The sequence below is a fragment of the Pseudophryne corroboree genome, chromosome 1, assembly GCF_028390025.1.
Source record: "Pseudophryne corroboree isolate aPseCor3 chromosome 1, aPseCor3.hap2, whole genome shotgun sequence".
NCBI classification, from domain to species: domain Eukaryota; kingdom Metazoa; phylum Chordata; class Amphibia; order Anura; family Myobatrachidae; genus Pseudophryne; species Pseudophryne corroboree.
Window position 1 is genome coordinate 1,184,036,426 of NC_086444.1, and position 16,840 is coordinate 1,184,053,265.

The following is a 16,840-nucleotide window of genomic DNA, read 5'->3' on the forward strand; positions in this document are numbered from 1 at the left end:
GTAAGGCAGATTTTAGGAAACGGCGGGGGGGAGACGCCTCGTATTCCAGCCTGTACCCCTGAGATACTACTTGAAGGATCCAGGGATCCACCTGTGAGAGAGCCCACTGTGCGCTGAAATTTCTGAGACGGGCCCCCACCGTACCCGGGTCCGCCTGTGAAGCCCCAGCGTCATGCTGTGGACTTACCGGACGCGGGGGAGGACTTCTGCTCTTGGGAACTGGCTGTATGCTGCAGTTTTTTCCCTCTACCTTTGCCTCTCGGCAGAAAGGATGCGCCTCTAGCCCTCTTGTTTTTATGGGGCCGAAAGGACTGTACTTGATAATACGGTGCTTTCTTTTGCTGTGGGGTGGCCTGTGGCAAAAATGTTGATTTCCCAGCCGTAGCTGTGGAAACGAGATCTGAAAGACCATCCCCAAACAGTTCCACCCCCTTATAAGGCAAAACTTCCATGTGCCTTTTTGAATCGGCATCACCTAACCACTGCCGAGTCCATAACCCCCTTCTGGCGGCAATGGACATTGCGCTTATTTTTTATGCCAGCCGGCAAATATCCCTCTGTGCATCACGCATGTATAAGACAGCGTCTTTTATATGCTCTATTGTCAGCAAAATATTGTCCCTATCCAGAGTATCAATATTATCCGACAGGGAATCTGACCACGCAGCAGCAGCACTGCACATCCATGCCGATGCAATCGCTGGTCGCAATATAATGCCCGTGTGTGTATATATAGCTTTTAGGGTAGCCTCCTGCTTTCTCTCAGCAGGTTCCTTTAGGGCGGCCGTATCCGGAGACGGTAGTGCCACCTTTTTTGATAAACGTGTAAGCGCTTTATCTACCCTAGGGGGTGTTTCCCAACGTGACCTATCCTCTGGCGGGAAAGGGTACGCTGCCAATAACCGTTTAGAAATTATCAATTTCTTATCGGGGGAAGTCCACGCTTCCTCACACACCTCATTTAATTCCTCAGATGCAGGAAAAACTACTGGTAGTTTTTTCTCACCAAACATAATACCCTTTTTTGTGGTACCTGGGGTACTATCAGAAATGTGTAATACATTTTTCATTGCCTCAATCATGTAACGGGTGGCCCTATTGGAAGGGACACTAGTCTCATCGTTGTCGACACTGGAGTTGGTATCCGTGTCAACATCTGTGTCTGCCATCTGAGGTAGCGGGCGTTTTAAAGCCCCTGATGACATTTGAGACGCATGGACAGGCACAAGCTGAGTAGCCGGCTGTCCTATGTCGTCAAACCTTTTATGTTAGGAGCTGACACTTTCACGTAATTCCTTCCATAAGTCCATCCACACAGGTGTCGACCCCGCAGAGGGTGACATCACATTCACAGGCATTTGCTCTGCCTCCACATCATTATCCTCATCATACATGTCGACACAGCAGTACCGACACACAGCACACACACAGGGAATGCTCTGACAGAGGACAGGACCCCACAAAGCCCTTTGGGGAGACAGAGGGAGAGTATGTCAGCACACACCAGAGCGCGAGCGCTATATAACACAGGGATATCACTATACAGAGTGTTTTCCCCTATAGCTGCTTGTATTATATATACTGCGCCTAAATTTAGTGCCCCCCCTCTCTTTTTTCCTTTCTGTAATGCAGGACTGCAGGGGAGAGCCAGGGAGCGATCCTTCCAGCGGAGCTGTGAGGGAAAATGGCGCCAGTGTGCTGAGGAAGATGGCTCCGCCCCTTTTTCGGCGGGCTTTCTCCCGCTGTTTGTGTAAATCTGGCAGGGGTAATTTACACCTATATAACCTCTAGGGCTCTATATGGTGTCAGTTTTGCCAGCCAAGGTGTTAATATTGCTGCTCAGGGTGCCCCCCCCAGCGCCCTGCACCCATCAGTGACCGGAGTGTGTGGTGTGCATGAGGAGCAATGGTGCACAGCTGCAGTGCTGTGCGCTACCTTGGAGAAGACAGAAGTCTTCAGCCGCCGATTTTCCGGATACTTCTTGCTTCTGGCTCTGTAAGGGGGACGGCGGTGCGGCTCCGGGACCGGACGACGAGGTCGGGTCCTGTGTGCGATCCCTCTGGAGCTAATGGTGTCCAGTAGCCTAAGAAGCCCAAGCTACCACCAGTTAGGTAGGTTCGCTTCTTCTCCCCTTAGTCCCTCGTTGCAGTGTGTCTGTTGCCAGCAGGTCTCACTGTAAAATAAAAAACCTAAAATATACTTTCTTTCTAGGAGCTCAGGAGAGCCTCCTAGTGTGCATCCAGCTCGGCCGGGCACAGAAATCTAACTGAGGCCTGGAGGAGGGTCATAGGGGGAGGAGCCAGTGCACACCAGATAGTCCTGAATCTTTCTTTAATTGTGCCCAGTCTCCTGCGGAGCCGTCTATTCCCCATGGTCCTTACGGAGTCCCCAGCATCCACTAGGACGTCAGAGAAATACCAACCAATCAGCTCTTAACTGTCATGTTACAGCCTGCGTTTGCAAAATGACAGGAGCTGATTGGCTGGTACTTTATCACTGTGAACTTTATCTCTCTCCAAGGATTAGTACATACATATATATATACCTTTATTCCCTAGGTCAGTGGTTCCCAAACTTTTTAGAATCACAGCGCCCTAGAGTATCAGAATTTTATCAGTGCACCCCTAGGCCAAAAGTTTCTTATTGAGAAATTCAGAGAAAAATAATAAATTGTGTTTATATGTCATCTATATGTCATCTGTGGTGAGGGATAGGATTCGCTTCTGTTTGTCCACATATTTTATGATTGGAACCTTGGAAGCCACAAGTATGGTTGTGTCTATTACATTGACTGTAAATAATTTTAATTGATCTTGGACCCCCAACCCAGGACACCCCTGCAAGTACCCTGAGGCACCCCAAGGTGCCACGGCACACAGTTTGAGAACCATCTACCATTATGAGATGCTGAGACCGTAGCGCGGGGGCAATCACTAAGAAGTAATGTGATCATTTGACTTCCTCCTTTGCCCATTCAGCTGCCTCCCCTGAGAGAACCTGCGAAGGGTTGCTCATATACTAATAAAGGCTAACGCCATCTGGAGGTGGCTTTAGCCGTCAGGGGCAAACTCAGAAATGCTTTGCTTTCACAGCTTGATAAATCTGGCAGCACAGCAGCCTTTTGGAGATATCTTCTGCGGTCCCACCATGGTATATCTCAGTAATGCTTAATATTTACCCATTTTCGGGGGATATGCTTCAAATATACTTTAATAAATATGCGCCGTAATACTGCTCACACACTAAGTAGAGGGTGCATTTCTGCTCATTGCCAACAACTGGCCGCTGAATGGATACAGACAGAAAGAATTTGCGCCCTTAGGTGAAGGTCAGCGTCAGGACAATTCCAATCTGCCCCCACTGATCCAGCGTTGGGATAAGGAAAGAGAATCTTTATAGTAAACACAGGTGAGCTGAAGGAATAGCTTGTGTACAGTGACAACCAGGGTGTGTTATTACAGTACACAGTATTCTCAAGGTTACCATCAGCACATCGAGCAGAGGGGTCGGGATAAGGAACGTCCTACTGGCAGTGGAAGATGAAGAATCTGTTTACTGTAATCACAGCACAGAACACGGGACACTGTGATGGATGGGGTGGGGCTTGAGGAGATGTATGAAGCAATGAAAACAGTGGAGAAGTCATCCAGTGGAGAAGTTGCCCGTGGCAACCATTCAGCTGCTACCAATAATTTTATTTCATGCACTTCATAAATGTTACTTCAAAGATGATTGGTTGTCATGGGCAACTTCTCCACTGGCTCACTTCTCCACTTCACTGCTTCATGCATCTCCACCATGTGTAAGGAAGCGGGATCACAGTGTAATGGCAGTCGCTGCCAATGGCGGACGTTCCTAAGCCAGATCGTGATATTACCTCTTTATAACCTTGAATAAGTTGCTTTTTAGTGTTAAAACAGCCTGCAGTAATTTATTATAATAATTATTATTAGTTTATTATTATTAGTTTGTCCAATTTCCTGATGTAACCAGCCACTTTCTCTCCATACTAGGTATGCCTGAAGGGTTCCCTTAGTAAATGAATATATGAACCGTATGTACTGTATCTCACTGCTATAGTGTACCCGCATATTAATGTAGGGTTACATACAGTATGTCATATAGCCCTGATGCACATTCCAACTCATTTATTACAGGACAGAGTCTTAGGGGCCTAGTTAATATTAACATGTGATGGCCCACGCAAGTTATGTATGTATCTAACTCACCGCCAATTGCGGCAGCAGACACAAATCCTCTGGAACAATTCAGCATTGCCCCTGTGCCCAGGCAGCTCCTCCAGAAACCAGCTATCCTGCCATCCCTTATGCCACTTTGTGGCAGTGAAAGCTTACACTGCCGGACATTGTTCCTGCACATGCGTCAGCTTAGGTCACGCGTGCGCTCAGCTAGGGTCGGAGAAGACGGAGACATCCGAATCTCCTTACTATAGGAAGGGTCGTTGCACAGCAGTTAACACCATTTGGAGATGGCGTCGGTTCCCGCAGTCATGCTTTCAGTTTTAGGAGCTTGATGAATGGCGGGCGGCCATGTTGGGGCTGCAAGGGTCCATTATTGAAAACATGCGGATACTACTATAATGGAACCATTCACTTTGATGAACAGGTCCCTTAGTTCCAGTGAAACGTGTGTCATCTCCTGCAATGTAGCTATGTATGGCTTTGCCCTATACATCATATGACTCTGAAGCATACTTGCCTACCTGACCCTCTCCATAAGGGAGAAAATGCTCTGTTCCTGGACTTTCCTGGTAATGTATGATTGCCATCACCTGTGGTGAGCTAGTTAATTGATAAGAAAGGTGTTTCACCACAGGTGATGGCAATCATACATTACCAGGAAAGTCCAGGAACAGAGCATTTTCTCCCTCATGGAGAGGGTCAGGTAGGCAAGTATGCTCTGAGGGTCTATTTACTAAGCCTCGGATGGAGGTAAAGTGGACAGAGATAAAATCCCAAACAACCAGCTCCTAACTGTCATTTTTCAAACACAGCCTGTAACATGGCAGTTAGGAGCTGACTGGCTGCTACTTTATCTCCGTCCACTTTATTTCCACCCTTAAGGTGTGTACACACGGTGCGTTATGCACTTAACTTTCCTTACGATTTTGACTATATAGTCAAAATCGTAAGGAAAGTTAGTGCATATTGCACCATGTGGCTCATTCCGAGTTGATCGCTAGCTGACGTTGTTCGCAGCGCAGCGATCGGGCAAAAAAATCGACATTTCTGCGCATGCACCGCAATGCCCACGTGCGACGTACAGGTACAAAGACCTTTGTGGTTTTGCACAAGTTCTAGCAAAGCTTTAAGTCGCACAGCACAACGCAAGAAGGAAGGGGGCGTTTCTGGGTGTCAACTGACCGGTTTCAGGGAGTGTTTGGAAAAACGCAGGCGTGGCTGGGCAGACGCTGGGCGGGTGTGTGACATCAAAAGCCAACCCCTCCAACGTTAGAATCAACGCACACGAAGAGTAACTACAGAGCTGGTCTTGTTTTGCACAAAATGATTTTGCAGGCGCTCTGCTGCACAGACGTTCACACTTCTGCAAAGCAAAAATACACTCCCCGGTGGGAGGCGACAATGCGTTTGCGCGGCTGCTAAAAACTGCTAGCGAGCGATCAACTCGGAATGACCACCCATGTGTACACAGCTTGCGATGCGCGGCTCCACGGGATCGGCATTGCGAGAAAAAAAAGACTGCGTAGGCAGCCCAACATTGGGGGTAATTCCAAGTTGATCGCAGCAGGAAATTTTTTAGCAGTTGGGCAAAACCATGCGCACTGCAGGTGGGGCAGATATAACATTTGCAGAGAGAGTTAGATTTGGGTGGGTTATTTTGTTTCTGTGCAGGGTAAATAATGGCTGCTTTATTTTTACACTGCAATTTAGACTGCAGATTGAACTCACAACACCCAAATCTCTCTACACATGTTATATCTGCCTCCCCTGCCGTGCACATGGTTTTGCCCAACTGCTACAAAATTTCCTGCTGCGATCAACTTGGAATTACCCCCATTGACTACATCGGCGGGACCGGCAGAGGATCGTTCGACTTTCTGCGTTACATTTTATTTTATTTTTTTTTAATGCGGGGGAGGGGGGGAGATTGTGGCCGACTGGGATATGTGGCATTTGTCCTAATGAAAGCATTTTGATAAGTAGCTCCTGTTGTTTAGCACAATGTATTGGTGGCTGTCTCAGCCCCATCTGTGGGATCTCAGACCGCTGATCCGGTTGCAGTACTGTTGTATCCTGCAAACCCGTTTAGCCTTAGGGCGGTGTATACATACTTATGCCCAATTCCCCATGTTTGCATTGCAGCAGGAAACAGCAGGTACTGTATAAATGAATCCTTGATGTGGTTTTATAACCAGAATACAGCAGACAATGAGTAACACGATTTACAGATAATCTTTATCAGTTTCCGTTAATTAGAAAAATCCATAGGACATGTAAGTGCATGGACCCATGGCCTGCCTGCGTGGCCCCTCGGCGGCCCCTGGCTGCAGAGGACGTGGGTTACGCAAGCACAGAGGCCGGTTTGGAGTCGCTCCAGGCTTTTCCCAGGTCCGATCCTCAGCCGCAGGCTGCACTGCCAATAAAAACTGCCACAATATCATTTGATGTAAGTAGCACGGCGATGATGGAGAGGCACAAATTAGTAATCTTATTAAAAAGACTCTCTGTGAAGGGAAACAAAGGTTACAATTCACCGGCAGTTATACAACACGGAGATTATCGGGGCTTCAAAACAAAAAACAAAAAAGAAAACAAGAAAAGAAAAGTAGAATTAGCCTCAGTGTTATTATATACAGCGGAGAGCTTGATCTGACGGGAGCTTTGCAGGTGGGATTTCTGAAATAAGTTCATGATCGTGAATCTTTTAACACCATTAGAGGCTAATTCCTCTTTTTTGCACATGATGATGCTTTGGTCATGAAAACGTGATCATTTTTTTAATTTCTTTAGCACCATTCAAGTCTTAACCTTGCAGGGTTGTGTTCTCAGATAGTCACCGGTATGCCAGTGACCTGCCCCGAGATGGGACGTTCTGAGTAATAGCAGCCTTTCTGCAGTTTTATTGATGTCATCAATCGCTTGGAGACACCTCTGATATGTGTGATTCATAATAAATCCTTCATATTACCTCTGTGGCTTCTTTCTGTGATTTTCAGCCTTGTCTCTCTATCATCAGGGAGAGTCGTTTATTCTTGTTGTCCTGTGAGAGGAAAAAATCGTCCTTTACAGTATAGTGACTTTGCATTGTATTCCAGGTGTAACTAAGAGCAAACATCTCACCCTGATGATATAAAATTGAAAAACAAAGGTATGCTCTGGAGCCCGTCATACGTGTCTGTGGGTGATGCTGAGTCATACACAGCTCAGTTTCATCTCTCTTTGTGGCTTCAGGGGCGTCACTGGGTGGTAACGGCTCTCGCCAAGCTTTGATAAATCTCCCCCATTGTGTGTTTTGCATCTGTCAAACAGTGACTCCCTTACATAAACCAGACCGCAGTCGTTTCATTGGCTGGAGTACTTCCCAATGCACATACATCCCTGGCCTCCGAGTGCCACCTTCCCACCTCATTATTACCCTTATTCCACGCTTCCTCTAATATTACCTCAGTCCCCATCACTATCATTCCTTCATATCTTCTTATAAGTGCTTAGTAACTGTTATAACACCTAGTGTGCGCACTTTATACAGCGCTGTGGAACTTATTGGCTTTAGTTACAGTAATAAAGTAATATTCATAAATGTGAGTTGGACCTTGCTTGAGATATGGCAGCAGTCAGCTAGCAATTTCATATATACAGTATATTATGTGTGAGCATGAAAATAGAATTATTGTTGACATTGAGGACCTTTGTCTGTATCTCTGAACAGTTTGCCCAATATGCAGAAATTGTGAACTTCACCCTCCCAGATGGCACCCAACGAAGTGGCCAAGTTCTCGAGGTCGTGGGCTCCAAGGCCATTGTTCAGGTATTGTTGTCACTGCTGATGGTTTTATCAGTAATACAGTATGTCCTGCCATATCTCCACTTGCCACACCTCCTTCTTGCTCTATCTCCCCAAGCCCCACCTCCTCCCTGATTTGTCTCCTTTTACTCCGCCTCTTCCCCTACTCTATCACCACTAGCCCTGCCTACTCCTTGCTCTATCACCACTATCTCCTCCTCCTACCCTACTCTGTCTCCACTAGCCCCACCTCTTTCTCTGCGCCCTGTCTTTAACCACCTCCTTCTCTACTCTGTCTCCACTAGCCCTGCCTCTTTCTCTGCTCTGTCTCCACGAACCCTGCCTCCTCCTCTGCTGTCTCCACTAGCCCTGCCTACTCCCTGCTCTGTCTCCACTAGCCCCGCCTCCTCCTCTACTTTGTCTCCACTAGCCCTGCCTCTTTCTCTGCTCTGTCTCCACAAACCCTGCCTCCTCCTCTGCTCTGTCTACACTAGCCCCGCCTCCTCGGATCTGTCTCCACTAGCCCGCCTCCTCCTCTGCTCTGTCTCTGCTAGCCCGGCCCACTGTCTGCTCTGTCCCCACTAGCCCCACCTGCGCTTCCTTCAGTCTCCACTAGCCCTGCCTCCTTCTCTGCTCTGTCTCCACAAACCCCGCCTCCTCCTCTGCTCTGTCTCCACTAGCCCCGCCTCCTCGGCTCTGTCTCCACTAGCCCCGCCTCCTCTGCTCTGTCTCTACTAGCCCTGCCCACTCCCTGCTCTGTCCCCACTAGCCCCACCTGCGCCTCCTTCAGTCTCCATTAGCCCCACCTATTTCTCCCTGTTCTATCTCCATTAGCCACACCCCCTTCCCCTGTTCTGCCTGTATAGCACACTGGGGCAGATGTATTAACCTGGAGAAGGGATAAAGAAGTGATAAGCGCAAGGTGATAACGCACCAGACAGTCATTATGGATTTGAAAAATGACAGTTAAGAGCTGATTGGCTGGTGCGTTATCACCTTCCACTTATCACTGCTTTATCACTTCTTTATCCCTTCTCCAGGCTTAATACATCTGCCCCTATATATTAAGGTGTGAACACAACATATTGGGGCGTGCCACTTACCCTGAGGAGTTCCCAGACACTCCAAAGCATGCCCGCCCCCCAAAATACACCCTCTAATCTCTCTTTCAGTAGTGGCCAGGGCATGTGGCATTGAAGGGGGCATCAGTCACTATACACATACATACATGTCCCAGCTTTTCCCCATTTCTTAAATTGAGTCAAATCGCTGCCCTCATTGAGCTCTATGGGGACGGCGATAGGCAGCAGAGAGGTTACTGCAGGATTTGTCCATGGCTTACAGTTTGGTAATTCGGGAGAAGGGGAGATAATCCTTTTCTCCGGAGAAAATGCTAAAAGAGTTATCACTGCTTCAAAAATAGACCTCCTAAGATTGAAAACCACAGTAAAACCACAGTTGTCTATTCCCCTGCCTGTAGATGATGCAAGGTGGGGACATAACATGAATTGCAACGGTCTCCTCGGGCCACTGTCATTCTGTATTATACTGAAGGGGGTGGGGTTTAATGCCAGCGAATCAGAATTGAACTAGTTTTTCAATACAGTTTAGAAGGTGAAAACAATCATCCAATTGGTTCAGCTCTGAATTCGACTAGGCGTTTACTACATTTAAACTTCCTACTAGAAAGGTTGAAATAAAAGGATAATGACGCTTCCGGATGGGAATGCTATTCCATTATACTTTGAAAATACCTCACTGACTTTAATTACCTTGGACCTTAATCCTTCAATGGCAGTAGTTTCCTCATCATAAGGAATGGGCTGGGTGGTAGAAAAAACAACACAGACAATTTATAAGTAGGTGGGGATGTATCTGACCTCCTATTGGCTGAGGGTAACCCCAGTTTAGCAGCAATTGGCTGCTGATTGTACCCCGTACACTGCTGCCCCCTACAGAGATCTGCACGTATGTGCAGGTTAGCCCACTCCTCTGACCTGTGCGCAACCTCATTTGGCCAGCTGCCAACCTTCACTAGTTTAATCCCAGCGAGACCTTTCCAGAGCACCTCTAATCCCATTAGAGAGTCAGCCTCAGTGCCGAGCTTGCAGGAGAGGCTTAGCTTGAGTCACACACACAGGCACGGCCCTCTGCAGATGTGCCGCAGGACATTCCTAACTTGCTCTAGGCCACACGGATCTAATTAAAGTCGTGATCCGGAGGTTAATGCCTGCAAATGGTGTCAAATATTGTACCAATCAAAGGGCTCCGTTCGCCTTTCATTTTTCCCGCTGTTCCAGGTGTGTTTTTTTTTTTTTTTCAAGCAAAAACATTCAAAGGTCCTGTTAAGCAGAATGCTGGGAATACCAGTCTGGGCAATGGTAATTTCAGGTACTTCTGGTACAGACGCTGAATGGGGAGCGTGGGCACGGCCATGTTATGCCCACTATAATGCAGTCATGTCCCCATGTCGGGAGGTATGCATTAAGAATGGCCATTGTCAAAGGGACACGTGATCTGACACAATATGGCAATGGGTAGCAAACAACCCCTGAATGGGTATAGTATGATCAATCTAAAGAAAATAAATGAAAATAACTGTAAAGGGTTTACTAAGAAACATACAATGAGCGTCTCCTTTCCGTGCACATGACTTATACCTTAGAACACGAGGGCAAACAGGGAACGTTACAATGAGCGCAAATATTTTTCACAATTAGAAAAAAATGTTTCAAAATAAATAAATAAATAATTAGCTATGTCACCGCCATCCTGAGATGATAACTACCTTGGTAAATGGTTCATCACAACTTGTTAAATAGGTTTCCGCATGCCAAGCCATCGCTGGCGGTAACACCCGCTTGTGCTGCAGAAGGGCTATTTGCCACTTTATTAATTCTGTCCCTTATGCCCTTATTTATTAATGAGTGATACATTTCACGGTGAGTGATAAATTGCACCAGTCAATCAGCTCCTAACTGCCATGCCACAGGTTGTGTTTGAAAATGACAGTTAGGAGATGATTGGCTGGTGCATTTTATCACTCACAGTGAAAAGTATCACTGATTGATAAATAAGGACATTAGTATGGTATATAATATAACCAGATCTGCTTCTACCCCCATACAGATATGACAGTCTGTAATATACTCTAGCACTGTCCTCTCTGGTGGGTACCATGGTAACACAAGTCTCACAATCAAGCCCCACCCACTGTGGCGAATACTGAATAGCCAAAGTTATTATTATATGCCTTGCCTTCCTTGATGATGATGATGGTGCAAGTGACGCCATTAAGATGCCCCACATTTTCCTTTTATCTGCCCCTCTAAGGGTGTACATGTAAGAGTCACTGAGCTATATATCACAGGACTTTGGGGTCAATTTAACAAAAAGTATATCTATTTTCTTTCTATCACCACATATGGCAGCTATAGAATACGTTTAATTACCGCTATTTATCATTAAAATCAGAATAAGGAACAAATGAGCAGGGCTCCGATACCCTGTCTCCTGTATCACATCTCTTGTATGGTGCCTAGTGGTGCCTTGCAAATAACAGGTAATAATGTTAGTAAATGACCCCGCACCCTCGCGTCAGTGTGGTATATGGAGAGAAATGGCGTCGCTTCTTTAGGGGAATCAGTGATAACCTACAGTAACAGAAGGAGTTAAATCAACAGACACACACATAGCGAGGCTCCTAATCCGTGCATTAACCCCTTCACAGCCAGCGCTGGCCCCAGTCACCATTAAAAGCCTCCCCGACGGCCTAGAGGTCCAGTGTGTGCATGAAAGAGCAGGGAGGGCCCCTCCTAAATCCCTAAACATTATCCCTTGCATTCATTTGGACCTGACTTTCTCCTGCGGTGTCTGCTCTAATCCTCACTAATTGCCAGTAATTGGGTTCTTGCCCCGGGTCTCCGCAGGTGTTTGAAGGCACATCTGGGATTGATGCCAAGAAAACAACCTGTGAATTCACGGGGGACATCCTGAGGACACCTGTTTCCGAGGACATGCTGGGTAAGTTTGAGGAGAGTTAATGCATTGATGTGGCTGCAGGTATACTGCTCCAAACACAGGTCTAAGAAAAGCTCAAATGTTTCCTGAGACTCAGGTATAAGCATAGATCCTGCCTGTTATACTGCACGAGGCACCGTGTACCTCGTTGCCGCCTCAGCAAATGGTCAGTGTGATGGGGCCTGCTAAAACCGGTGCCGCACTTCACTCTCCATAAACTTACATCACTATATATAGATGTTTTCTCTCCGATATCTTTGATTGTCTATGTGGGCGGCCGTGTGTTTTATTGTTTCCTGGCTACGAGAATAAATAAAAACCCACTTTTGTTGTAAGGATCCAGTAATGAGCACTGAGTGTGATGGGCCTGGAACTGTGTTATGGGGCCACATATACAGTGATCAGGACATGGGCAGGCAGCGGGCTCTTATCATTATATGCAAGTTATAGATGCCAACGTGCTTATATACTGCTGATTATATATTAGCCGCAGGTGCCCACTGATTAATTAATAATATATATCTATCTATCTGTATATACTAGGCATAGGTGTCCACTGATTATATACTAGGCATAGGTGCCCACTAATTACATACTAGGCATAGGTGCCCACTGATTGCATACTAGGCATAGGTGCCCACTGATCACATACTAGGCATAGGTGCCCACTGATTACATACTAGCCATAGGTGCCCACTGATTACATACTAGGCATAGGTGCCCACTGATTACATACTAGCCATAGGTGCCCACTGATTACATACTAGTCATAGGTGGACAGTGATGATATACTAGCCATAGGTGTCTACTGAATACATACTAGGCATAGGTGCCCACTGATTATATACTAGCCATAGGTGTCCACTGATTACATACTAAGCATAGGTGCCCACTGATTACAAACTAGCCATAGGTGTCCACTGATTACATACTAAGCATAGGGGCCCATTGATTACATACTAAGCATAGGTGCCCACTGATTATATATTAGGCATATGTGTCTACTGATTACATACTAGGCATAGGTGCCCATTGATTACATACTAGGCATAGGTGTCCACTGATTACATACTAGGCATAGATGCCCACTGATTACATACTAGCCATAGGTGCCCACTGATTACATACTAGGCATAGGTGTCCACTGATTATATACTAGCCATAGGTGTCCACTGATTACATACTAAGCATAGGTGTCCACTGATTATATACTAGCCATAGGTGTCCACTGATTACATACTAAGCATAGGTGCCCACTGACTACATACTAAGCATAGGTGCCCACTGATTATATACTAGCCATAGGTGTCCACTGATTACATACTAGCCATAGGTGTCCACTGATTACATACTAAGCATAGGTGCCCACTGATTACATACTAAGCATAGGTGCCCACTGATTATATACTAGCCATGGGTGTCCACTGATAACATACTAAACACAGGTGCCCACTGATTACATACTAATCATAGGTGCCCACTGATTATATACTAGACATAGGTGTCCACTGATTACATACTAGACATAGCTGTCCACTGATTACATACTAAGCATAGGTGCCCACTGATTACATACTAAGCATAGGTGCCCACTGATTACATACTAAGCATAGGTGCCCACTGATTACATACTAAGCATAGGTGCCCACTGATTATATACTAGCCACAGGTGTCCACTGATTACATACTAAGCATAGGTGCCCACTGATTACATACTAAGCATAGGTGCCCACTGATTATATAATAGGCATAGATGTCTACTGATAACATACTAGGCATAGGTGCCCACTGATTACATACTAGGCATAGGTGTCCACTGATTATATACTAAGCATAGGTGCCCACTGATTGCATACTAGGCATAGGTGCCCACTGATTACATACTAAGCATAGGTGCCTACTGATTACACACTAGGCATAGGTGCCCACTGATGGCATACTAACCATAGGTGTCTACTGACTACATACTAGCCATAGGTGTCCACTGATTACATACTAAGCATAGGTGCCCACTGATTACATACTAAGCATAGGTGCCCACTGATTATATACTAGGCATAGGTGCCCACTGATTGCATACTAGGCATAGATGCCCACTGATTACATACTAGCCATAGGTGCCCACTGATTACATACTAGGCATAGGTGTCCACTGATTACATACTAGCCATAGGTGTCCACTGATTATATACTAGCCATATGTGTCCACTGATTACATGCTAAGCATAGGTGCCCACTGATTACATACTAGGCATAGGTGCCCACTGATTATATACTAGCCATAGGTGTCCACTGATTACATACTAAGCATAGGTGCCCACTGATTACATACTAAGCATAGGTGCCCACTGATTATATACTAGGCATAGGTGTCCACTGATTACATACTAGCCATAGGTGCCCACTGTTTACATACTAGGCATAGGTGTCCACTGATTACATACTAGCCATAGGTGCCCACTGATTACATACTAGCCATAGGTGTCCACTGATTACATACTAGGCATAGGTGTCCACTGATTACAGACTAGCCATAGGTGCCCACTAATTACATACTAGCCATAGGTGTCTACTGATTACATACTAGGCATAGGTGCCCACTGATTATATACTAGGCATAGGTACCCACTGATTATATGGTAGGCATAGGTGCCCACTGATTACATATTAGGCATAGGTGTCCATTGATTACACACTAGCCATAGGTGTCCACTGATTACATACTAGCCATAGGTTTCCACTGATTACATATTAGCCATAGGTGCCCACTGATTACATACTAGCCATAGGTGTCTACTGATTACATACTAGGCATAGGTGTCCACTGATTACATACTAGGCATAGGTGTCTACTGATTGCATACTAGGTATAGGTGCCCACTGATTACATACTTGGCATACGTGTCCACTGATTATATACTAGGCATAGGTGCCCACTGATTATATACTAGGCATAGGTGTCCACTGATTACATACTAGGCATAGGTGTCTACTGATTACAAACTAGGTATAGGTGCCCACTGATTACAGGTGTCCACTGATTATATACTAGGCATAGGTGCCCACTGATTATGTACTATGCATAGGTGCCCACTGATTATATACTAGGCATAGGTGCCCACCGATTATATACTAGGCATAGGTGCCCACTGATTACATACTAGGCATAGGTGCCCACTGATTATATACTAGGCATAGGTGCCCACTGATTACATACTAGCCATAGGTGGACACTGTTTATATGCTAGGCATAGGTGCCCACTGATAACATACTAGGCATAGGTGTCTACTGTTTACATACTAGGCATAGGTGCCCACTGATTATATACTAGGCATAGGTGTCCACTAATTAAATACTAGGCAATGGCATAGATGCCCACTGATTATATACTATGCATAGGTGCCCACTTATTACATACTAGGCATAGGTGCCCACTGATTATATACTATGCATAGGTGCCCACTGATTACATACTAGGCATAGGTGCCCACTGATTATATACTATGCATAGGTGCCCACTGATTACATGCTAGGCATAGGTGACCACTGATTATATACTATGCATAGGTGCCCACTGATTACATATTAGTCATAGGTGGACACTGATTATATACGAGGCATAGATGCCCACTGATTACATACTAGACATAGGTGCCCACTGATTACATACTAGCCATAGGTATCTACTGATTACATACTAGATATAGATGCTCACTGATTATATACTAGGCATAGGTGCCCACTGATTACATACTAGGCATAGTTGTCCACTGATTACATACTAGGCATAGGTGTCCACTGATTACATACTAGCCATAGGTGTCCACTGATTACATACTAGCCATAGGTGCCCACTGATTACATACTAGCCATAGGTGTCTACTGATTACATACTAGGCATAGGTGTCCACTGATTACATACTAGCCATAGGTGCCCACTGATTACATACTAGCCATAGGTGTCCACTGATTACATACTAGCCATAGGTGCCCACTGATTACATACTAGCCATAGGTGTCTACTGATTACATACTAGGCATATGTGCCCACTGATTATATACTAGGCATAGGTGCCCACTGATTATATACTAGGCATAGGTGCCCACTGATTACATACTAGGCATAGGTGTCCACTGATTATATACTAGGCATAGGTGTCCACTGATTACATACTAAGCATAGGTGTCCACTGATTATATACTAGGCATAGGTGTCCACTGATGATATACTAGGCATAGGTGCCCACTGATTACATTCTAGGCATAGGTGTCTACTGATTACATACTAGGCATAGGTGCCCACTGATTATATACTAGGCATAGGTGTCCACTGATTACATACTAGGCATAGGTGTCTACTGATTAGATACTAGGTATAGGTGCCCACTGATTACATACTTGGCATAGGTGTCCACTGATTATATACTAGGCATAGGTGCCCACTTATTACATACTAGATATAGGTGCCCACTGATTACATACTTGGCATAGGTGTCCACTGATTATATACTAGGCATAGGTGCCCACTGATTATATACTAGGCATAGGTGCCCACTGATTATATACTAGGCATAGGTGCCCACTGATTACATACTAGGCATATGTGTCTACTGATTACATACTAGGCATAGGTGCCCACTGATTATATACTAGGCATAGGTGTCCACTGATTACATACTAGGCATAGGTGTCTACTGATTAAATACTAGGTATAGGTGCCCACTGATTACATACTTGGCACAGGTGTCCACTGATTATATACTAGGCATAGGTGCCCACTGATTATGTACTATGCATAGGTTCCCACTGATTATATACTAGGCATAGGTGCCC

The 16,840-nt window shown here is 45.6% G+C and overlaps 1 protein-coding gene across 1 annotated transcript in view; it reads left to right on the forward strand.

Moving 5' to 3' along the window:
• The window catches only part of ATP6V1B1 (ATPase H+ transporting V1 subunit B1), a 109,375-nt gene that overhangs the window by 43,060 nt on the left and 49,475 nt on the right, over positions 1–16,840 (forward strand). The window contains exons 3-4 of the mRNA XM_063925301.1: positions 7,912–8,010; positions 11,916–12,009. Coding sequence (XP_063781371.1) covers positions 7,912–8,010; positions 11,916–12,009 — 193 coding nt within the window. The remainder of the gene's footprint in view (positions 1–7,911; positions 8,011–11,915; positions 12,010–16,840) is intronic.